The sequence below is a fragment of the Camelus ferus genome, chromosome 29 (assembly GCF_009834535.1).
Source record: "Camelus ferus isolate YT-003-E chromosome 29, BCGSAC_Cfer_1.0, whole genome shotgun sequence".
In the NCBI taxonomy this organism is placed as follows: Eukaryota; Metazoa; Chordata; class Mammalia; order Artiodactyla; family Camelidae; genus Camelus; species Camelus ferus.
This window is the reverse complement of record NC_045724.1, coordinates 6,626,589-6,650,882: the sequence shown is the minus strand read 5'-3', so window position 1 is coordinate 6,650,882 and position 24,294 is coordinate 6,626,589. Positions and strand designations below refer to the sequence as shown.

At 40.9% G+C, this 24,294-nt stretch overlaps 1 protein-coding gene across 1 annotated transcript; it reads left to right on the top strand.

The window, feature by feature from the left end:
* The first annotated feature begins 767 nt into the window (after positions 1 to 767).
* On the top strand, positions 768 to 5,602 carry FABP5 (fatty acid binding protein 5). Its single transcript, XM_006193927.3, has 4 exons — positions 768 to 925; positions 3,453 to 3,625; positions 3,989 to 4,090; positions 5,350 to 5,602. The coding sequence occupies exons 1-4, from the start codon at positions 847 to 849 to the stop codon at positions 5,401 to 5,403; spliced, it is 408 nt and encodes a 135-aa protein (XP_006193989.1). The 5' UTR covers positions 768 to 846; the 3' UTR covers positions 5,404 to 5,602.
* The last annotated feature ends 18,692 nt before the right edge of the window (positions 5,603 to 24,294 follow it).

Here is a 24,294-nt window from a genome sequence, read left to right as displayed (position 1 = left end):
GAAATGCAATGATGTCTAAAGACTTAGGAGTCAGAGGGGACACTGAAAGGGCTCACTCAGCTGAAAATACAAATAATAAAACATACTTGAACAAGAACATTTAATAGCAATGGCAGTCACATAACCTGACACCTTCTACCTAGTTTGAGTTTGGAAATCAAACTTTCTGGGACACCTCCACCTACCCAACACCTTCTGATTAAAGGATCTATCTCAACTCAGGTATATACCCATTCTTGAGGCGCCAGTTGTGCCGGGGGTGGTTTGAGGGTGGGGAGAACAGGTTCTCCCCCGAGGGTGTGGGATGCGGGTTTGTCCGATGACCATGAACCAAGACGAGGGAGACAAAGAAGTTATCAATAATCTGTCAAGACCAGACTCTTGAGCAATCCATTCCTGCCATGGGAGCCCAGCGAAGGCTAGCTGATTCGTTGGGGGTGTTTTGAACGGAAGAGGGGCGACGGATCGGCGGGCCCGGGAGAGCGGGCCAGGCCCGCCCGTAGCCCCTTGGCTTCCTGGGCGTGAGGAGGCACGGGAACTTGCAGGGCTGGCGCCCGGGGCGGCGTGGGGCGCGACGCGCGAGTCCCAGCTTGCAGGAGGCTCCGGAGGAGCCCTAGCATCTGGGGCAGGTGGGGCGGGTTCGCACATCCGGACCCCGGGAGCGACGCCCGGGGGCGCGGGGGGGCGGGGCTCGGCGGGCGAGGCGTGCTTCTCATTGGCCGCCGGGCGCCGCCCCCCGCGCGCGCGCCGCCTTTATAAGCAGCCGCGGTGGGCCGAGCGCCCGCACGCCAGACTCCCGGCGCCCGACCCTCTTCTGCTCGCTCCGCACGCCCGCCGGCGCCCACCATGGCCACCATTCAGCAGCTGGTAGGAAGATGGCGCTTAGTGGAGAGCAAAGGCTTTGATGAATACATGAAGGAAGTAGGTGAGGTTCCCCACCATGCGGCGCTGCAACGTGGCACGTGTGTATCGGTCTGTCTGTAGGTCCCCTTCGGCGCGCTGGGCTCAGCGGCCCGGCATGCTCGCACCTAAGCCGACCCCTTCACCCCTCTTCCACCTCCCAGCAGTCAGGCGAGCGGCAGCCGGGCGCCTCCTGCCCGCCCCAGGATTCCCGGGACCATCTGCTTCGTGATCCACCCAGCTCTCTGCTGCCTTCCCCGGGTCCACGCGGTACCCCGCACTGCTTGTGCCCTTTAGCGCGCTCACCTCCCCCCCACCTCAAGCTTCACTTCTTTCGACCCCTCTTCACTTTCCCTGTTTTTCTCTTTCCCACCACTTCACCTCCCTACTTCTGTCACCATCCTCTCTCGCACTGGCTCTATCGTGGCCGCACCCACTCCCCCTTGCCCTTTCTGCCGCATCTTTAGTTCCTGGATGGCGCATGTGGCCCCCTCCCTCTCCACCGGGGCGCGGTGTCCAGGAGAAATCCTTGAGCGTCTGAATGGAGCTACAGCTTCAGCTTTCATTCCGCTTTCGGCTGCATCTCCCTCATCCCCAGGTCCTCCGCCCTCCCTTGCTGGGTGAACGGGGCGGTTTGGGTTGGCGCAGCCCCCGGTGGAGCGTCTATGCATCCTCGCTTCCAAGCTCCAGAGCGGCGCTCACAGGCCTGGAGCTGGCAGCGCACACCCTCTGCCGGCACTGCCGGGCTGGGCGTCGCGGTGAGCGGGTGGCCTGTGGGAAGATCGCGGTGAGGTCGTCTGTCCCCGGGTTGGCCGTGCGCTGCAGCCCTGGCCTCAGCATCTTAAGGGTGAGGGGCAAAGAGGCAGTTAGTGGGCTTTGTTGGGAAACCGCAGTCAGCGATGCCGGACCCTCCTGAGGCTGCTTTCCAGCAGCATCCAAGATGGGTGTGGCCCTGCCCAAGACACTTGACTTTTCACAAGCCTTCAGGGGAGTCTCTGTAGGAAGATTCAAGTTCCTGTACTCAAGTAGTGCTTGATTTTCTGTTATCTTCTTCCTAAGCCAGTGATAACGATTGCATGCTGGTTGAGACATTGGGTAGATTAGCAAACAAAAGTGAATCTTTGTCACAGGCCCCTAGGATGGTGTAGACAGCAAAGATCATATCTTAGACACCTGCTAGAACTGGGGATGCTTTAGAAACTGCTCTCCCCCAAATGTTAACATGACTGCTTTCTGGTGCAGAAGTCACTACAAAGACCTAAGCCCTGAAGTATTTCAGAAACACTCCGTCACTGGCCTTTATGCACGACAGTGACTGGTTAAGGCTGGCCGTGTGGTGAATCTTGAGTCTATATTTATGATCCTTGTGAGTAAAACAAGAAGGCAATGGGTTTTTTTCCCACTGTAAACCTGGATCAAAGTGACTCTGGAAAAAGTTACCTACTGCACTCGTATTGAAGAAATCCAGCATTTATATTGTGTTTACCTGTGTGAGGACCGAACAGAGAAGGCTGTTTCTTTGCCCACTGAAAGTGAATGTGTTTATCAGATGGCTTGTTTCCAGAGTTCTGTGGACAAGAAGGTTGTCAAGGCTCAATTCATTAGAGAGCAATCAAGGTGTGGGAAGAGCAGAGTCCTTTATTTGGCCAAAGTGAGAATAAATAATGGCTCAACTAACAAAACAAGGCACCAGCCCCAAGCTGGCAGACTAGAAGGCTCCAGGGGGACATTTCAAGCCTGGCTGAGTGTTCATCATCAGGCCAGTTATTCTGCTTACATTGTAGTCTCCTCATCTGTGAAACCAGGATTTGGCAGTCAAGCTGTTTCCTTCCCAATGTTAATATTAAGGGGAAATACCCAGGTTATAAATTAAATATGGTATCAGTTTAGTATTTGAGGCACACAGCTTTGAAATAGTTACTATTTTTGAGAGTAAGATTTTTCCTCTTTGTTAGCATCATGATTGTGCAATTAACTTTTTTGTATATATATATTTATTGAAATATAGTCAGTTTACTGTGCAATTAACTCTTAAAACTTTGTGCAGTTTGAATGTCTCAGGACTGAGTTTGATTTTGTGTACTCTGTTAATCAAATATTTATCAAGGGCCATTTCTCTACCTGGAGTCATATAATATGATAGTTGGCAGAACTGAGGAAATTGTGGAAGTCCAGCTATCTTCCCTAACTTTTTGAAGGCCAGCATAACATGGTGGCCAAGAGCTGAGATTTGGAGCCAGACCACATGCAGTGTTGGATTCCAGCCCCATCCCTTCCTAGCAAATAAGCTTGGGTAAGGTACTTCAGTGCCTCACCTTCTCATCTGTAGAACGGGGACAGTGCTCTCCACCTCTCACAGGGTCGTTGCAAGGCTTCTATGAATATATGTCAAGCGCTGGCGCATGGTGAGTCCTGGATGTGTGTTCACAGTTGTTACTCATAAGTGAATAAGTGAAAATGTGTGCAGCATGGTGTTTGCAGTGGAGTTACTGCTTTTATGTAAATGATAACTTCAGTCTCAGTGTTGTTTAACGTGATCTGACATTCTACAGGAGTGGGAATGGCTCTGCGAAAAATGGGTGCAATGGCCAAGCCAGATTGTATCATCACTTTTGATGGCAAAAACCTCAGCATAAAAACTGAGAGCACTTTGAAAACAACACAGTTTTCCTGCAGCCTGGGAGAGAAGTTCGAAGAGACTACAGCTGATGGCAGAAAAACTCAGGTCAGTCATAACTTATCTTATAAAATCATGGAAGCTTCTACAATGGCAGATTGTATTAATAACATTCGGTTTATAGGCAAAAATTTAATGAAAAAGGCTGAAATTATTTTATGAATTGAGTTTCGACAAATTAGTTGAAAGTACCAGTTTCACAACTTAATCTATTTTGTAAAAATAGTTTAGGGGACATGAGAGAGAATGACCATCTCTTATGTGCATCTAGATTGGAAAGCATAAATTATATTTTGACTAAATCGGTATCGGTTAATGAAGTAGACTCAGAAGGGAAGAGGAGGTTATGAGTCACGGAAACTCTCTTGTAATGTACTTTGGAACATTCAGAAGTACACTTTATTTTGGCAGACTGTCTGCAACTTTACTGACGGTGCATTGGTTCAACATCAGGAATGGGATGGGAAAGAGAGCACAATAACAAGACGGTTGGAAAATGGGAAATTAGTGGTGGTAAGTGCCTAACCTCTTGTGTCTTATTGGGCTTCTCCTTTGTCCCTGGGCGTCTTTGTCAAGGGTTTGGATGGGAGGAGGTCATTAGGATTATTTATTTAAATATTTAATTTACTGGAGGTACTGGGGATTGAACCCAGGACCTTGTGCATGCTGAACCACACACTCTACCACTGAGCTATACCCTCCCCTGGGCTTCTCGCTTGAAGTTTGTAGTTCATGTAACTGTTCTGTATCACTGATCATGAATAGGAGAACTAGGTTTTATGAAGAAAAAAAATGCAAAATAACGAGATAAATACAAGAACACTAATAACTAAGAAAGCCCTTTGTGGTGATAGAGAAGTGAGATGATGCAGCGGAGGATGTAATGGAAGCTGGGCTTAGCCCGTGCTCTGCTGCTACATGACAGTACAGGCACACCCTAGAGATGCTGCAGGTTCGACTCCAGACCACGGCAATAAACCAAGTATCGCAATAAAGTGAGTCATGTAAATGTTTTTGGTTTCCCAGTGCATATAAAAGTCATGTTTACACTATCAGTGTAATAGCATTATGTCTGAAAAAGCAATGTACATACTTTAACTTAAAAAATACTTTATTGAGGGGAGGGTATAGCTCAGGGTAGAGTGCATATGTAGCATGCATGAGACCCTGGGTTCAATCCCCAGTACCTCCATTAAATAAACAAACAAACAAACAAACTCAATTACCTCCCCCCACCAAAAAAAAAAAAAAAAACTTTATTGCTAAAAACTGCCCCCAAATTACAATAGTAGTAGGAATGATCACTAAGCACAGATCACCATACCAATATGATAATAATGAAAATGTTGAAGTATTGTGAGAATTATCAAAATGTGACACGGAGACAAGAAGTGAGCAAATGCTGTTGGAAAAATGGCACCAATAGATTTGTTAAAGGCAGGGTTGCCTCAAACCTTCAGTTTATGAAAAAATAACTATATAATCTTGGGCATACATTTTTCCGTTTCTTTAAAATGATGACTAGTATCTGCCAAGATTAAACGAATAGTTTAGATACTGCAAATCAATATTTAGTTTTCAGCAAAACATAGGAACGTCCTAAGCAAAAGAGCAGGTTCTAGCTTTTCAAACCCAACAATCCTAAAGTGCATTTTCTCCGTCTGTGAAGTAGATGACAAGGTTTTGTAGGGTTCTGATCCTAACATTTAACTACCACCATTGTTCTGTGATGCAAGACTATCCTGACTCTTTAATATCATTCTTCCTCCCAGGAGTGCGTCATGAACAATGTCACTTCTACTCGGGTCTATGAAAAAGTAGAGTAAAAATTCCAGCATCATTTTGGACAGGAATTAGCTGCGAGGATGAACACGCTCAGTTCAATGAGCAAATCTCCATACTGCTTTTTTTTTTCATTACTGTGTTCAATTATCTTTATCACAAACATTTTACTTCAACTGTTTCAAAGTGTTGAATTAATCAGGATTCTCCCTTTGGTTAGTAAATAAATCTGTTTGTGCTATACCAGTGTTGTATGCTTTTTTTTTTTTTTTAACTTTATAAAAGGAAACTAGTGATGAATTTTTAACGATCTTGAATTGAATAAATTCTGGGGTAGCCTTGAAGCATCACATTGAGATTATATTTTGTTAATTTATATGTAGAGCTATGTCTGTGGCAGATATACTACCAATCATTTAAGCTTGCCCAGCACTATGTGAACTTTGTATCAACTCAAGAATCTCAAATTTCTGGCAGAGACTATTCTCATTAAAAAATAGCTACGTAAACTTTATAATTTAAATGTTAGAATAAAATTGAAATTACCGTCATGGACTAATGATTGTACTTTTAACGGGTGCTTATAACTATTACTCAGGAATTCTGCAGCCAGAAACTCATTTAATAAACTTTCTGAGGACCTACCGTGTGCCAGGCAGTCTTTCAGAAGTTAAGATATATCTAAAAACAAGGACAAATCATTGCACTTAAACTGTGACAAGAAGCACTCAGCTTTGAAAGAATACAGTGTGCTCATTAACAAAAGCTGTAAAAGTAATACAGCTCTAAAAAAGACTTGGGTGTATATTTAAAGGATAACTAGAATTTTGGTGACTCCTGTCCAATTTCCCAAACCCAAATAACAAATATCTACAGTCCACATTTGGAGAAATCCCTGTAGGCACTGGGCTAAAGCTACGTGTATGATCCTCCGAGCAATATTTAGGGGAGCTACTACCATTATCTCTGTTCTGCAAATAAGAAAACAGGTTTTTGACTAGCTAACTTGTTCAAGGACAGGATGCCACAGAGCTGGAGTGGGAACCTCCCCATCTGACTGAGTCCAGTCATGACTGATCAATCGTTCTACAACACTGCCTCTTCTCACCTTGTATAAAGATCCTGAGTTTAAAGTCCCTAAATACAATAATCGATATTTTTCTGAAACCACCCTCCATGCACTGAAATGTTAGCCAGTAAGAATCTTAAGAATTACTGAAAGCTAGTAATCCATGAAAGGTCGGACTCGCTGATGCTCTAGCCCTGTGCATCAATACATAGCAGTGGCTACACGTGGCTGTTGAACACTTGAAATGTGACTAGTCTGAATTGACATGTGCTGTAAGTAAAACACAAGTCAGATTGAAGGAACTTGCTACTGAAACAAAGGAAAATGCCTCTGATTTTTTTATATTGATTACATGTTGAAATAACATTTTTGGATATAGTTGGTTACTTAAATACCATACATTAATAAAAATTTTCCCTGTTTCTTGCCTTTTTAAATGTGGCTAGGGAATATTTAAAAATTACATGTGTTGGCATTTTTTGACCCCGATTTTTTGTTGCACATTGCTGCTCTAGACTTCCTTTTCTATTTGAATTTCCATCTTGCTTGTTTTAGTCTCCCTGCTAGAGTTCCCCTTTCATCCCCCTTTTCCACTTCTAACAATAGTGTACATTTATATGACTCTCCCTGTGCTTTTAAGAGTTCCATAATTCTCAGAAACACTCTAGATGATGTGTATGAATATTGTTTTCTGCATTATTTAGATGAGGAAACCGAGTCTTAGGGTCTAGGTTATGGTCTCAAGCCTTACCTGAAGGTCAGAGGACGGACTGGAGCACGCGTTCATCTGACTGTTCATCAAACTTGTGCCACCAGCACCCTATTCTAGTGCCCGTATTTCTTCAGTTTTGCGGACTGTGGACATTTGCCAGAGAGAGTCGACTCATGTTTCTCACATGGGGGATGTGCTGACATTTCAGGCGAGAGAACTTTTCATGGCTCTAGGCCGTGGCACGCATTGTAGGACTCAGTGTCCTAAGATCATTTCCACAAAATGCCCATAACACCCGCCGGTCTACCCCAAGTACCCTCTGCCTTTCCAGGTGTCCTCTAAAGTTATGGCACCACACCTAGTTGAGAACCACTGGGGAGAACAAATGTACCTTAACTTTATACATTTACCCTTCTTTCTGCTAAACCATCCTTTAGTGTCAATTCTCCCCTTATCAGAAATTTAAACTAGTGCCTTCATTGAATATTCGTATTTTCCTTAACTGGGATGGATTCTGTCTAGTTCTGTAAAACACAGGATGTGTCTGGAGTTTCACCTTTCCCCCAGATCTGTCAGATCTCAAGGCTTCTTCTTCTCAAGGCTTCAACACTTTATTGCCGATAACCTACCGAACATTTCCCCATGGAGGTTATGTTTAATTTCAAACTAGTTTAATCTTTCTAAGATTTAGTGTGATGATTTAAATATTTGGGCATAAGAAGCAGAAAGTCCTGGCATCCAATTCTGGCTCCCTACCCTTTAAGAATTGTGTGATTTAGGGCAAGTTACTTAACTTCTCTGATTCCTAGTTACAGCCTTTGTGAAAAGATACCACATTGCCTGACTCAGAGAGTTGTTTTAAGCATGAAATGAGTTAATGTACAAAAAGCACTCAGCCCAAGGCCCAGCACACAGTAAAGGCTTCGTGTCTCTCCAGTACTGCCCAAGAGAACTTTCTGCCGTGATGGAAAAGCTCTGTACTATCCACACTGTTTAACACATCAGCACTAGCCATGTGTAGGTGGGTGTTTGAGGTTTTGAAATATGGCAAATGCAACCGAGGAATTGAATTTTAAGTTTTATTTAATTTTTATTAATTAAAATGTACATTTAAATGCCCACATGTGGTTAGTAACTGCTGATTTGACAGCACAGGACACTCACCTCATATTTTCCAAAGTCAAATTTCTTATTTTAATTCCAAACCTACTCCTCTTGTGGTGATCTCCATCTCAATCCATGGGAATGTTATTTTTCCACTTCTCCAGCTAAACATTTTGGAATAATATTTAATTCCCATCTTTCCCGTGCCATACTAATCCACTAGCAAATTAATTTAGCTTTACCTTCAGAATGTATCTAGAATTCAAGTACTTCTCACCTCTTCCACAGATGCCACCCTGGTTCAGACTCCACCATCATCTCTCCCCTGATCTCCGTGTTTGCATTTTTATGCTTCCAGAGCTATCATTTTAAAATACATATTAAAATATGTCACTCCTCTTGTGAGAACACTCCACTGGCTTCTCATTTCATTCAGAGTAGAAGCCGAAGTATTTGCAGAGGTCTTATCTGATCTTGAGGGTAACTCCCAACTTCCTGACATCTCCTCTCCTCCTGGTTTCTTTTCCTACCCCTCTCCTGTCAAACATTCCTCTCCAGTAGACCACTGTTGACATACGTATGCCCCTGCCTCAGGGCCTTTGCACCTACCATTGCTGCTGCGCCTACTGTTGCTTGTGCCTGTAACAATCTACCCTCGGAAATCTGCAGCCCAGGCTGTCTTAGTTTTCTCACTTCCTTTAAGTCTCTTCTCAAATGTCACCCTAGCAGTGAGTCACTCCCAGATCACACTATGTAAAATAGCTACCACTCCTCCCCCAGAGTCTCTGTTCCCCTATGAGAGCCTTGTGCTTATCACCAACCCTGATGTTTACTTGGTCTGTGGTTTTTCAAACAAAATTTTTGGTTATTATCTGCCTCTTTCACTGGAAAGTCAGCTCCATGAGGAAAGGGCTTTGTGTTTACAGTGTTCTCTGTCACTCAGTTGGGAAACAACCTAGCACACAGAAAATAAATGTCTGTTAAGTGAATAAATTCATTAAGAAATTAATGGCTCCCTTGTGCTACTTAACACATTTTAAAATTACGTAAGACCCTTTATGATTTTGCTTCAATCTACTTTCTTTTTTTAAACTATATTTTGTGCCTTTGTACAAATCATTCGACTTAATCAGGTCTCTTACTCACCCCAGAAGTAGTGTGCTTGATGACTGCAGAATATGAATGTTTGAAACAAGACAGTGAGGAATTCAGTCTTATTTCTGAACTGGTCTGCCATGACATCCTGCCCCACCAGGAACTGGGCTGCCCGATCAACGTATCAAATTTCTTTTACTACAGCTGAGTATTCTGCCAACAGGTAATGTCTGTCAAACAGAGCTTGACCCGAATTGTTCGTGGAACATGCTGCAGATTAGACACAATTTACCACAAGTGAAATGGTTTAACAGAAACCAAATTCTCACCAAAGAAAAATGTACAGGCAGGAGATGACTTAACTTTTTTGGATTATGTCCTTGAACTCTGAGGGCATCGGCTGCTCTCTTCAAGCAGAATATGAATGCCTAAGGATGCCTGATTGTGGTGAATGTCCCCTGTGAAATCTCTGCGGGCAATATGAGGCTTTGCTATATGCTGGTGTAATTATATCGCATTTATTGCTACATTAGCAGTATCTTAAGTCTTAATCTCTTCAACTGTTTTCTCAAAATTCTGATATTTGAAATTATGCTAGGACCATAAAAAGGTTGGGAACCATATTTTTAGCACCTAGATTTTAGTGTTGCCAGTTCATTTGAGGTTCTTATTCAATTCTTGCTGCTTATTATTCGATGATTCTTAATATCTATTGTACTTAAAATTCACTTTAAAGTTTACGAAAATAATTATAGCTTTTCCCTGGGTTTCACGGACTCACTGTTTTTCTTTTTTGTTGTTGCCCTCTTAGAATTCACTGCCGTTAGGTGTGTCATGTGTGATGTGAGTTAGTAAGAAGAACTGATGAAGATGGCGGATGGGTTTAAAAAGCTGGGTGACACATATTTGAAATATTGTGAAAGGTTGAGTGGGTATGACACATCACTGGTCCCACAGCAACTGGAAAATAACCCGAATCATATGACATCTGGTCTGTCAGGCTCTGTCACCAGATTTTATGTGAACATTTACTTAGGAACAAGTCCGCCTCCACCTCCCATGCTCGTCCTCCCACACTGCACGCTTTGAAAATGTCTGAAAAGGAAATAATGTTTTTCAAAGAGTGCCTTTTAAAAGTGTCGGTGACCCATGATACAGGGAGCGAGACAGAGCAGGGCCTGGGTCCTTTTCCATGGAACTGACATTCTGAATCGTGTATATTTCATGAACTGAAAAGGTGAAATCTACATGATTAAAACAAGTAACACAGAGTGATAAATGCAGCAAGAAGACAAACCAAGCGGCGCTGTAGGAATTAGTAAAGTTGAAGCTGTTTATACGGGCTGCTCAGGAAGGCCTCTCTGGGAAGGTGTTGTTTGAATTAGACCTAAACAATGAGCGGCAGGTCGGCAAGTGACTTCTGGGGGCGCAGTTCCAGACAGGGGCCAGCAACCACAAGAGCCCTGTGTGGAGACAGAGGGGCAGAGTGACAGAAGCTGACTGACAGAGAAGCGATGCGGGACAAGATGTAGTCTGAGATTTGGGGACCTGCTAGCTCTAGTGAGGGGTCTGGGATTGTCTGAGGGTCAAGGGAAAATGCAGAGGGTCTCAAGTAGGAAATGCCAGATGGCTTAAAAAAAATACCCTAGTTTCACTCAGTCATGGGAAACTAGATATTTGGAATAACTTTTCTCACTAAAAACAACTGAAAATACTGGATAAAATATTTTTAAAAAATTTCCCTAAAGTGACAAAGAGCTAATAAAATACTGAGAAATTACCTGGCCTAGATCTGGGAAACCAGAGGCACAAGTTCAGCTAAGAGAGCCGATTTTGCCCTGAAGCATTTACTTGTGGCTTCAGAAAGAGTGGCCGAGAGGCTGAGCTGTACTTTTGGCAGCAAAGGAAACAATTGGCCCTTGTCTGATGGTAGGTGGGCTGGCTTCATCTTCTACTGCCTTAGAGGAAACAGTCCCTAATGGCTGAAAATTTAGTTATGAAGGTGTTCGTCAGTATGCTATTTACACTAGCAGAGAATTGGAAAGCACACAGCTTTCTACAAATTGGGGATTGGTCAAATAATTACGGTACGTCTATTCAATAAAACACAAACAGACATTAAAAAAAGTGACAAGACTACTGAGCCCGTGGAAAATGCCTCGTCATGCGCTGTAAGGTGAAAAAGTTCCTGACTATAAAATACTATGTACGTGTTGTCCCCTTTGTGTAACAATATGTGCACAGACGTAGAAAAATACAGAAAAATGCTAACTGTGGTCATCTCTTGAGATTGGGGTGATGTTTAATTTCTTATTTACTTGCTTATATATCTGTCATGAGAAAAATGCAAAAACCCAATGCAACTAGTGTTACATTTGTAATGATAAATGAGTAGTATAGTAGAAAATACAACGGAAAAGTACAAAGAAGAAAATAAATAGCCCTGGAAGTCTTACTTCCATAGAAAATCATTTTTAGTCTTTGGTTATGATGCATTGAAATAAATCTTTATGCATTTATGTGCGTATAGACCCAAAACATTTTATACATGGATCATACAACATAGTATTCTGTTGGTCTTACTTGTTTTTTCAAACACAAATAAATATAAATTCACAACTTTTTATCTTCGTGGTATTTAACTCTACTTCAACTTGATTATTTATTTTATCAATTTCCTATTGATACGTGTTTAAGTTTTTGAAAGTTTCAGTTATTAACAATACTTCAATGCACATTCATATACACTGATGTAATAAAATCATTAAAAATATTTTAAAAGTATTTGCCCCTTAGAAGGGTCCCAATAACACTTACTGAGTCTTACTTATAACACAGGCCAAGTATTGCCTGGCCACAGACAAAACTGACCTCACAAAGTTGTAGAGTGTAGTAGAATCTGGTTAAGGAAATATCTACCCTGCAAAATATTTTGCCCTCAAAGTGCACGTTAACTATATTAGCAAGGAAAACATCTTTTCCGTTATACAATGAAAAATCTAGAAGGAGGGAAAGATTGGTTCTAAAGTCAACCCTCATGGACAAGTTAAAGGACCAGTATCTTATTTATGATGGACAGTTTTGCTTTTTCCCATTTCCTGGGATTTATATAAGGCGGTGGTGTTGACTTGGGCAGAACTCCAAGGGCCTCCATTCTCATTCTCCTCAGTGTGGTTGACCCAGCTAGGTCATGTGGAACCTGTGAAGTCCACCATTGTGGCCCTGGTATTTGGTTTAGTTTGTTTCTTGCTTGGTTAATTTGTTGGTTTATTGATTCTCCAAGTAGGCCATTACTAAAAGAAGTATAAGAAAGAAAAATGCCAGGGATATGTTTCAGAGTTTCAGAACAGTAGCAATAAAGATAGTTCTTACACAGAAGTTTGGAAAAGTTACAAACAAGAGAATAAAGACTACTTTCATAATTTAGACAGAGTTGATTTGACAAAGGTTTTCAGTAAATCACATAACCAAATACAGAAGCTAAGCTTGCTGACTCAGACTATTGCACTAACCACTAAATTCAGCTTCCTCCCTTAGCTATATAGGGCAGAAGTACAGGAAGAGAAAAAAATGCCACTGTTTCTGGAACAGGCAAACTTTTGGAAAGTGGCCAGTTCTGGAGGTTGACCTGTGTAATGCATCATTTGACAGGATGTGTACCACACCCAGAAACCTTGGAGAAGTCATCATGACACAGACGAGATAATCTCAATGTGTTGAAATGATTAACAGGTCAGTAGAAGGTTCTGATGAGAACTTAAATTCTTTACTCTGGAAACAGGCAGTAATTCTAAGATCCCAGAACATTTAAATCAGTGTCAGTTCTCTTAGTTTGGGTAGTTTATGGGGAAATGGTATTGTTTCAATTTCACATATCAAGGGCACAGAGACACATAAAAAATAAGATAAAAGGCACCAGATTAGAATGAAGCAAAATGTTAATGAAGGCAATACATCCAAGAGATAATTTCATAAAAAATGTCATCAGAGTATTTGTCAAGTAGAGAATCACAAGCACCTCTAGCCTGTCTCTTATTTCACTATACCTAGATTTGTACACCTGCAGTCATTCTTTCTGGACCTAAGAGAAATCCTTTCTTTATACCAAGAACAAATTCATATACAAGTCAGTATTAGCTTTGCTTAATTAGTTGATGAGGTCTTTGAGTCCATCCCAATGTCAGCACGTCTGAGAAGGACTAGTTGCTTGTTTGGTTGATTCATGCAATTCAGCAAAGGTATATGGAGCCCCTACAATGTGCCAGACATCGTGCTAAGGGTTGGGCATACAAAATCAAATAAAGGTGGAGCATCCTTGAATTCATGAGGCTTAGAGTCTAGAGGGAAAGATGGATAGCTAAACAAAAGATAATGTAATAATTCTGGATTGACATAATTGCTGGGAAGGACGAAACATGGTGATTGATGGGGAATAACAGCAGGAACCAATAATGGGCAGGTTAAGGAAGTTTTCTCTGGGGAGGAGAAATTTAAGTTGAAATCTGAAGGAATAAAAGGAGTCAGGCAGGAGAGGCCTGGGAAGAGTATTTCCAGCAGAATGAATAGCAAGTGCAAATGGCCTGAGGTAGAGTCATAGTAAAAGGTAGATACTCATATCCCAGTTCCTTGGGATAGATATATTTTTGAATTCAGAATTTGTTTTGCATCTTAGAAAGTTAATAGAGTGCATATATGATATGCATATATTAACCCATATATTATGTAACCTTCCCAGAGACACTTGGGGGCAGTACCCTGCAACCGAACACATTAATGTATCTGCAGTGGAACATGTAAATATTCACAGAAAATAGAGTAAGAAAAGACTATATATTTTTTGACATGGCCATGGGTCAGTCTACTTCAGGCTTTGCTGCCAAATGAGTTCATATCCAATAGGTTTTGCCACCAACTAAGTTACGAAAAAAAATTACAGTTATAGATCTGTAATTACTCCCATTTATCACAATTAATATGACTAACATCCAGTAATTCATTTATTCAACAAATTATGTTTTGAAGGCTTTTCTATGTTCCGGGTAGTGTTCTGAATGTCTAGCAATGTGTTCAACATGACATATTTTTTTCACAGGAAACCTACTATAAAAAATATAGCTATGTAAGTTTGAATGTTAATTTTCTGCTAATATAGTAAAATATTGCTAACAGCAGCTTAACAACAACAGAAGCAACAACAAATTCCAATAACCCAGCACAGAGCATCTTGGTGTGTAGGCTAACTTAGAAGAATCTAGAACCAAGTTCACGGTAAGCGGGCAGTGAGGCCCTAGAATCTATCATTGGTTTCCCTAAAAAAACCTTTCATGCAATGCTGTCTGGATCCCATTCAGAAGTTCCTGATATACTTGCTTTTTTAAAAATTTTATTTTGTATTGAAGTGTAGTTGATTTACAGTGTTAGTTTCAGATATACAGAAAAGCAGTTCAGTTACACATATACATATATTTTTTTCAGATTCTTTTCCATTATATGTTATTACAAGAAATTGAATATAGTTCCCTGTGCTATACAATTTGTTTATCTATTTTATACATGGTAATGTGTATCTGTTAATCCCAAACTCCTAATTTATATCTCTCCTGCCCTTTTCCCTTTGGTAACCTATAGTTTGTTTTCTATGTCCATGAGTCTATTTTTGGTTTTGAAATAAGATTTGTATCATTTGTTTTAGATTCCACATATAAGTGATATCATATGATATTTGTCTTTCTCTGTTTGACTTACTTTACTTAGTATGATAATCTCTAGGTCCATCCATGTTGCTGTAAATGGCATTATTTCATTCTTTTTTATGGCTGAGCAATATTTCATTCACATTTGCTTTTGAAAATTAAGGGGCCAAGAGTATATTTTGAATAATTCTTGCTCCAAATAATGAGTTTCAAGTCTGTTCTTGCATACAGCCATATACTAAAGCAAGAACTTTGTGTGCATAATTTCATTTAGTCTTAAAAATGAGGTAGATACAAGTATTATTTCCTTTTTACAAATCAAGAAACAGAGGTTTAAAATCAATTTGAACTGTGCACTGGATCTGCGTCTGTGGAACCAGGGAGCCTAAGAGTTTAACCTCCACCGGATACCGGTTGCTGTCCAGGGTGGTTAACAACCAGTGACAGGCAGGTGTGGAGTGAGAAAGCTTAGGTCTCTGGTATCAGGTTAGGACACCTCTGAGATGTAACTGACACTCCAGAGGTGCCTTGTGGATCAGGTTGAGCCAGCCTCCTGCAGATCTGCCAAGATCACACTCTGCCTTGGTTTCCTCTTCTTCCTGCTCCTACTTCCCCTCCTCCCTCGCCTTCCAGGTCTCTCCCAACTTCCTCTAGCAAACTGCATGCCCCAAAAGTCTTGTTTCAGCATCTGCTTCTGCTTCTGCTTCTGAAGAACTCAGAACAGCCCTGCTGAGCCCTGGGGAATTCCTGATCCATGGAAACCATAAGAGATAATAATTGTTAATGATTGTTGTTTGCCACATGATTTGAGATGCTTTGATATGCAGAAATAGGCAGTCAGAACTGCCTGCAAGGCTGCAGTAAGTGTATACAGCAAGGATTTCCTAGTTTTCCTCAGCAGGATCTGTGGCTCAATCCATCCCCATCAGACAGACTCATATTCCGTAATGGGGTTTCCCTTCCTGCGGCAGTGCATCAGCTAACTCCACTATCTAAGGACCCACGGAATGTCTGATCTGCTGAAATGACGTCGCCTTGACCCACTGTATGGTAAATGAGGTGTGACAAAGTGTACATGACATGGAATCCACTAGTCCACGAACAACGTCACTCATCTAGCTTGACAGAACACAGAGCAGTCTCGAAGGCAAAGCTAAGATGAGATGCGGTCCTTCAGCATGTGTTGTGTACTGCAGAGCGACAGCCACTACGTATCACTGGGTACCCAGTGGGAGGAATATAGAGGTTCCGGAACCAGCGGCAGGAATAGGAGTATTCCCTGTTCTCCATTACTCCTAGTGGCCTACATCTCGTTGTTCCTTTGGATGTGTTTTTATAGTTTCTTTTGGCTCCCCCAGCTTTGGTGTACTTCCAGCAGCCACAGCCGTGGCTCTTCATGGGCAGACTGTCCTCGGACTACTGAAGGCATTTTATTTGAAAGTGAAGAGGGTGGAGATGCCCTCCTTGCCCCAACAGGGCTGCTGGTGCCTGGGTGGGGCACAAAAGCCCAGCTCCCTCGCTCTGAAGTGGCACTTGCCCTCCGACTATCCCTCAGGCTCATCGTTTCCTTTCTTCTGCTTCAGAGGAATCTGAAGGAATCACTTTTCAGGATCAGAAACAAAATAAATGGTGGGATCAGAACCTAGGTTTGTCACATTGAGCAGATAAAAATGCAGGGTGTCCAGTTAGATTTGAATTTCAGATCAACCGCAGATATGTTTTTAGTCTAAGTATGTCTCTTGGAGTATTTGGGACACACATATTTAAATTTAACCATTGTTTATCGGAATTGCAAATTTAACTGGTTGTCCTGTATTTTTATCTGGCAACGTGATCAGAACACCAGCCAAAGTCTGTCTAATTCCATTTGCATTTTTTAAAGTTAATAAATTATTTAAAATCTCCAAATAAATTTAATGCACATGTTACAAAATTCAAAATATATTCTTGTAATGGAGCAAGGGATCGTGCGCAGAAAGCCGTATTCTGACAGTGGGTTTGTAGCAAAGTAAGGGTTTATTTCAGGATGCCAAGCAAGGGAGCGGGAGACAAGCCTCAGACTCACTCCAACTTGGTCTTTGAGTTGGGGGTGTTTTAAAGGGGAAGAACAAAGAAGCTGGGGTCAAGCATCCTCTTGTGACATTTTTGCAACATTTCTTAATCGTAGTTTTGGGAGTCAGGGATGACTATGGTTTACAATTCTCTGGCCAGGTGGTCCATGGCTGAGGGGTCTGTTAGCTCATCTTGCCCTGGAGAAACAACCTGAGTTTGCATGTTAATGATGACATCAGTAACAGTGATTTTAGTTCAGCAACATGTTATCAACAACAGTAATTTTAGTTATCTGACTCTGGTCAGAATTGAGGTCAGAGGGGACAAGATAGGGAATAAAGTTTTGGAGAAAGAGAGTAATCATAATTTTGGCAGAGGAACTCGGTTTCAATAGAATAAACAGTAAATCTCCCTCCACCTCTGTGCCCAGCCACTCAGGTCTCCCATTAGAGGCAATCATGGTAGTGTGGTTCTTATTTATCTTTCTAGCAATATTCTCTGTAAATGCAGGCATGATTATATGTACAGCTCTGTGCTTATCTTTATGAGTTTCACAACCTATCCTGGAGATAGGTCTTTACTGGCACATGTGGACTTGCCTTCTTCTTTTTAATAATTACACCTTTACTGTAAAATGCTCAATTAATAGTCACATGGGATTGCTTGTAGTCTTTTGCTTTTATAGTTAGCCAAAGTCCAGGCTATCTTGTTTTATTCAATTTAAAGAGAGTTCAGAGTCTAAGTACCAAAATGCAGATCAACAGACTGAAGTGATGACTGCTCCTAATAGGATTGAGCAGAGATGTTGATTACTTGATGATAATGTGGAGGAAGTTCAATGGATGCTGTCCATGTTCTGTGACATTTAAAATTATTCTGCTCCCCCCCACAAGTGTGCTGGATTCTTTGAGTGGATATGAATACATGTTTACGCTTAATCCTTTACAATAACTCCCTGAGAAAACTAATAACCATTTACCAATACAAATATGGTTATCATTCTCAATGGGAGTGGGAATTCATGGCACGGTACTTAACATCACCTGGAAGTCAGTGCATTTTCTAAAAGGAAGTGCTTGACAGTGGAGTGCCTGCTGCTAATATCCACAAAGACACGTGTATGTTTTAAAAGGACTGTTTCTGGGAAAAGCAGAAGGGCTTTTAAGTCAGTAGCATTCTTTTCTAGAAAAGCAGCTTTAGCGAAAGAGGAACAGATGTGAGGTATGTTCCTGGAAGGATGTTATGCTAATGTAATGGCACCTTCTCAGGACAGAACTCTCCCTCATATCGTTAGCTGTAGCTCCTCTCTGAACTACCTAGCTAATGGAGTCTGATTGTTTTACAGATCCTAAAACCACTGTGAAAGGAAGAAAGTAACTGCTTGATGATCATGAGCACATAGCCCCCCCAGACCTACTGGCACTTCAGAGTTAATAATGTTAACTGCTGTGACACCGCCCTGTTACCTCACCATCAACCAATCAGAGAATTGTGCACGAGCTGATCACACACTTTGGGACACCCCTCCCTCACCTGGCATTTAAAAGTGCTTTGCTGAAACCCTTCAGGGAGTTTGGGGTTCTCAAGCACTAGCCACCCATTCTCCTTGTCTGGTGACTTACAATAAACACTGCACTGTCCTTCACCACAACTCGGTGTCAGTAGATTGGCTTTGCTGTGCGTGAGCAAACAGACCCTAGTTTGGTTCAGTAACACTAATGTGTAACAGATGGGAAGATCCATTATAGGGAAATAAGAAATTTGTTCAGAGTCGAGATATGTGCTGGATTTGGAGATTAGAGGAAATTGATAAGAGCACATGGTCTAGTATATTGTCAAACAGGAAAGTTCTTGCTGGCTGGTGAGATAGTGGAGAAAATGGAAGGAAGCGTGGCATGCATGAAATTCTTTTTATAGACTGATATTTATTTGAGGCCACTCTCAAGTTAGAAATGTCCCCTGCCCTCAATAGGTTTACAAAATAATAGACTGACATGGAAACAAAAACACTATCTGAACAAACACAAGAATCATTTTGAACAGAATTCATATACTACAGCAAAATACGTAAGTGATAAACGTGGTGTAGATTTCTTTACACTCCATACTCCTCTGTTGGTCACATGCAGTGACCTAGACCATGATACAAACCTCACAGAGACAGGCTAATGGAGTAAGAATTTGGTTTAAAAGGGAAGATACTCGTTCTTTAAATGCTCTGTATCCCAGGTTTTTCCCTCTCCACAACTCATCTGCTCACTGTCTTTAGGATACTACTAGCAGATTTAAAAAATCTAGTTCTATGGTAAATTTGTTATTTGGAAAAGAAACATTAGCAGAGTAGGCACAATAGGTTTGCCTTTTTATTTTTAACTCTCTTACTTGGACTGTCCACTGGGTGGAGGGTAGCAGGCAGTCTCCGAGTTGTATGCTCTCACACTTTAGTTTATGTTAAATAAATATCACAGGAACTGAAGCAATCTAAGACTCTTCTCAGCCACAGGATTTACTTTAGCGCTTCCTGAGAGGTGCTACCGTAAATACACAAGCCTCACCACCCACTTGCAAATAGTACTTGACACCTCGCGAATGGATTTCTTGAACGAACGGGGAGGGGCTAGAGTGCAAAAAAAACAAAACAAAACAAAACAAAACAAACCCAGAAAAGCCCTCACTGTTTCTTGTAAGACAAAGAAATAAAACATGGATTTTTTTCCCCCAGGTATTTCCTGGTGGTACTTGACTGTCCACACGCCTGTTTCTTATTTCTTATTCTTTCTAGGCTACCCACACTTCATCATTTCCCTGCCAGGTTAATTTAAAAATGGTGAAAAACAGTGAACATGATCTTTATTTCTATATCTTCTCACTTTCTTATCTTCCTCAGTCCACTGATGGACGTCCCATTCTCGTGGGCTGGCAACGTAGGGAAGGAAAAAGTTTTTCTCGCCCTTCTTAAGATCCTTGACTGGATCTGAAAATTTAAATGACAAAGACAGGTGAACAGGGTTGAATTTTTACATATACATGGAAGCCTGCACAAGAGAACGAAGACCGGGAGAAGCGACTGGAGCAAGAAGCTTTTGTATCTTTGACACAAAGAAACAGTCACTTTGTGAAGAATTGACAAGAAAAAGAGGTTTGGGCTTGTGGTGGTAAATGATGAAGAAGTAACCAGGAAGATAAGGGTTAGTTTAACAAGGTTTGTTTGCAGATTCTTCTGGTGCCTTCCCTGGGCTAAGAGTCTGTCTCCAGTGAAAGAAGAATTTACTTCCTGGGTTTAGGCAGAAAAGGGGTAACTTTATCTGCACTTATTGCTTCTTAATTGCCTTCAGCTCAAAATAATTTTTATGTTTAAGAAGCATACTTTGGGGTGACATTCTGATTTCCTTCAGCAAATAGCAGCCGTGGAATCAAGTAACTTCAAGCCCAGAGGGACTTGGAAGGGCTATTTGGTAGAAACGTCCAGGAGAAATAAGTAAAGCTCTTAGATTTCAGGGCTGGAAAGAAACTTAAGAGAACTCAACCCCATATCACGAATTTGAATCTCCGGATAGGTGTTGGATTGTTAAAAGCAATTTCTACCTTTTTGAGACCTCAAGTCCTTAAACCTTCTCCCTTTCCACCTTTGAAACACTAATTACCAATTCCTAATTTTGAAACCAATAATGTTTTAAAATGTCATAAAAAAGTTTTTTTAACATTTTTTATTGATTTATAATCATTTTACAATGTTGTGTCAATTTTTTTTGAATGTCATAAAATATTTACTGCACTTAGCACAAAAAGCTAACATTGTATGTCACTGCCTAAATTAAGTTCATGATTTATTTTTCTTTAAACAGTAATTCTTTCTTTCCCAAGATAATCTTCTGGTGTATTTTTCTGTTTTCCCTTTTCTCATAGCAGCAAAAAACAAAACAACAAAACAACCCAGATACTATCTCTGTTTCCCTCTTCTCTTTGGTTCCGATCTCATTGAACTGGGAACTGAGAACTGAACTGACTCAGTAGATACATGTTTCCTATAACTTTGAGGCCAAAAGAGTTTAAATTGGAGTTAGCTGCTGTGCAGAGAGAAAGAAAGAAAGGAAGAAAGGGAGAAAGAAACAACCCAGATATTATCTCTGTTTCCCTCTTCTCTTGGTTCAGGATCTCAAAGGGTATTGAGGGGCCCAATTAGCAGAGAAAACAACATAAGAAGAAGTAAGTACAATAAACTATTAAAAAAAAATCCAATTCTGAAGCTGGAGAGAATCTTAGGTATCACCTAGAACAATATCTCCGTATTATAAGATGAAGAAAGAAAGATCCAGGATGTTTGTGTCACTTGTCCAAGGATACACAGATGGTTCATGATGGAGCCTCTGCTGGACTCATTCACTTGACTTCCAGACAGGGCTGTAAGAAAGTCTTAGAGAAACTTCAACACATACAGAGTATTCTATGTATTTCCAACACCTTAAAGAGTATTTAAAAAGTAGTTTGGCTTCTCTTGGTTCCTAAAAGCTTGTTTACTAGACATTTAGATTTTAGAACTTGTCTCCCTCCCTCCCTACCTCCCTCCCTCCCTCCCTCCCTTCCTTCCTTCCTCCCTCCCCTCCTTCCTTCTTTCCTTTCTTCCTTCTTTCTTTTTCTTTTTCCCTTTCTTCCTTTCTTTCTTTCTCTCTGCACAGCAGCTAACTCCAATTTAAACTCTTTTGGCCTCAAAGTTATAGGAAACATGTATTTACTAAGTCAATTCAGTTCTCAGACAATTTTCAGTGTCTAGAAAGAACTCTAGAGTCTACCAGTTCTTGGCTATTTACAATAATGAAGGAGAGCAATAATATAGGTAGCCCAAATTTATAATAATTCTTGAGAAATTTCAAATTAATTTAAATATGGAAATTAATAGCTAGGTTAACATTTTTTTTTTAAATGGAGGTACTGGAGATTGAACCCAGGACCTAATGCATGCTGGGCATTCACTCTACTGCTGAGCAATACCGTCCCCACCTGGATTAACATATTAGTAGGATCATCCTTCTTAGGCAAAGCATATGTGCCAGAATGTTGAGGGATTTGCTTTCAGAAGGGGACTTGCATAATGTCATCCAACACTATCCCTACAGTAAAATAGATTTTGATAAGATTAGCTAATATTCTGGAATACACTTCAAATAGGAGAGGTCTAAGCACTAGGTTATGGTTTGTTTTAAAGGATGAAATGTATTCAATACATGTAGGAAAGTAGATAGTACAACTGATAAACCTTCTGTGATAAATTTCCTAGGGTGGATCTCATTGGGAGATGCCAAAAAGTTGAGAGAGGACCCAAAAGGTATGACCACTTGTAACCATCTCTAGGAATATAATTGACGAGGCTTTCTCTGTAAACAATGGGTCTCACTCCTACCTGCTCCCCCCAACCCAGTGAATTATTTTTTCAAATTAATTCAAACTCTATGCATCTCCTCTCTTTTGATTATTATTTCCTGATTCTTGCTATTTTTTTTTTTTTTAAAGAAGATAAGCTACTGTTTTTACTGGGAAAAAACCCTCCAGATTTACATCTTTTCTCCTTGGAGATACTGAGACGTAGACATCATGAATAATTGAGAGTTTTCTTTTATTGGAAACATTTTTTAAAGACTGTGCCAACCCATGCGAAATGAAAAGATGTTGACACGAAATAAAAAGATGCTGACCTGTCAGTTCACCGTCCCAGAGACCAGTGTGGATCCATGTGAAATTCCTCCTCATTCTCTGTAGATGGCACAGTTCCAGATTCTTTAGACTCTTCTTATTTGTAAGGATCACTTCACCCTTTGTATTTTCTGTCTCTTTTTTTTTTCCCAAATTGATTCTTCTCAAATAAGGGATCTCAGTCGCAGACACCTTTACGGATAAGTGTGTTGCTAAAAAGCAGTTTTTCCTCTATAGCTTTTCCTCCTTTGGGCCATTCGCACTTCCTCTTCCTTAAATATCCCATTTCCCAGTTTTTGACCACTAGGTGTCATAAGTATTCACACAAATGCCTCAAAGGTGTAAAACTGAACTTTTTCTTAAAATGAGCCCTTAAATATCTTGACTTTCCACATGCCATCTTATATCACCTGGGCTCACACATTAGCTCCCATTTCTATTGAGTAGAAATTGTCACAAAATCAAAGAAACACAAAATCGGAAATCTTTGTGGTGGACGAATGGTTTGTTAAAAGGGCAAATATGTGTAGCTTTGAATCCTGCAGTTTGTTCTTTCCAGATCCCCTTCCCCACTTGACCCCCAGAGGTGCCCTTAGCCTCAGTGCATGAGATTAACAGGCACCGCCTTTCAGGGATGGGCTTCACAAGAGCACACTGAAGCAGCCTTGGGAAATCTTCGCATCACTTTGCAAAAGGGACGCATGTGAGACACCAGGACGCACTCTCATTCTACTTATTTGACTTTCAGCTGAAGAGGTTGACACATTAACAAGTTATTTTCAAAGTCATGGCTTTTTAGACCTAGGAGGATCCATAGAATGATCAAGTCTAAGCTTTTCATTTTATGTTGGGGAAATGATACCCGGAGTGGTTTGCTCATTGTCCAAAGACAGTAACAAAACCAGACCTTGGGCACGCATCTTGTGACTCCTAGGCATCCTATGTCTTCTGTGTAGTGATGACTGTTCTTAGGGTAGATTCACACATCTGCCTTGGAATTTTGGGGAAAAACAAAACAAAACAAAACAAAAGTTTCCCTTAGACTGTGTTCAGTATTATAAGAAAAATCTTAGGCCAGTAAACTTCCTCTGGAGATTGACTGTTAAAAAAAAAAAGTTATCTATTGGTTATTGGCACAATGACAAGAAACATTGTAATTCTCTCATTATATAGAATTTGCAAAGTTCATTTTAACTCATATAGGTGGAATAACTGTTCCATTTAGCTCTTCTGTGTATTGCAAGTCAACCACACACATACATATCTTTCAATGAAATTTTTAAAGGAAGACGATGATATTTAATGGAAAGATGTAATCTACTGGTATTCTAAGTCAAAACAATACTATTATTGTTTTCATCAAGATAAAAAGGAAATCAGCTTAGTCATTTGGCTGTAAAAGCAATGGAAGTGTTGCATGTTAAAGTAGCTGTACCATAAAATAATTTTATTTGTGTCATGTGCTTTATTTGTGGGGATGAGCAGGGATGTCCTTTTATGATCAGAAGTCCTGAAGGGTCAC

Coding starts and splice junctions, on each gene's coding strand:
- FABP5 (XM_006193927.3), top strand. CDS start 847: ATGGCCACCATTCAGCAGCTGGTAGGAAGATGGCGCTTAGTGGAGAGC. Junction 3,626..3,988: donor CTGATGGCAGAAAAACTCAG/GTCAGTCATAAC, acceptor TTATTTTGGCAG/ACTGTCTGCAACTTTACTGA. Junction 4,091..5,349: donor AAAATGGGAAATTAGTGGTG/GTAAGTGCCTAA, acceptor TCTTCCTCCCAG/GAGTGCGTCATGAACAATGT.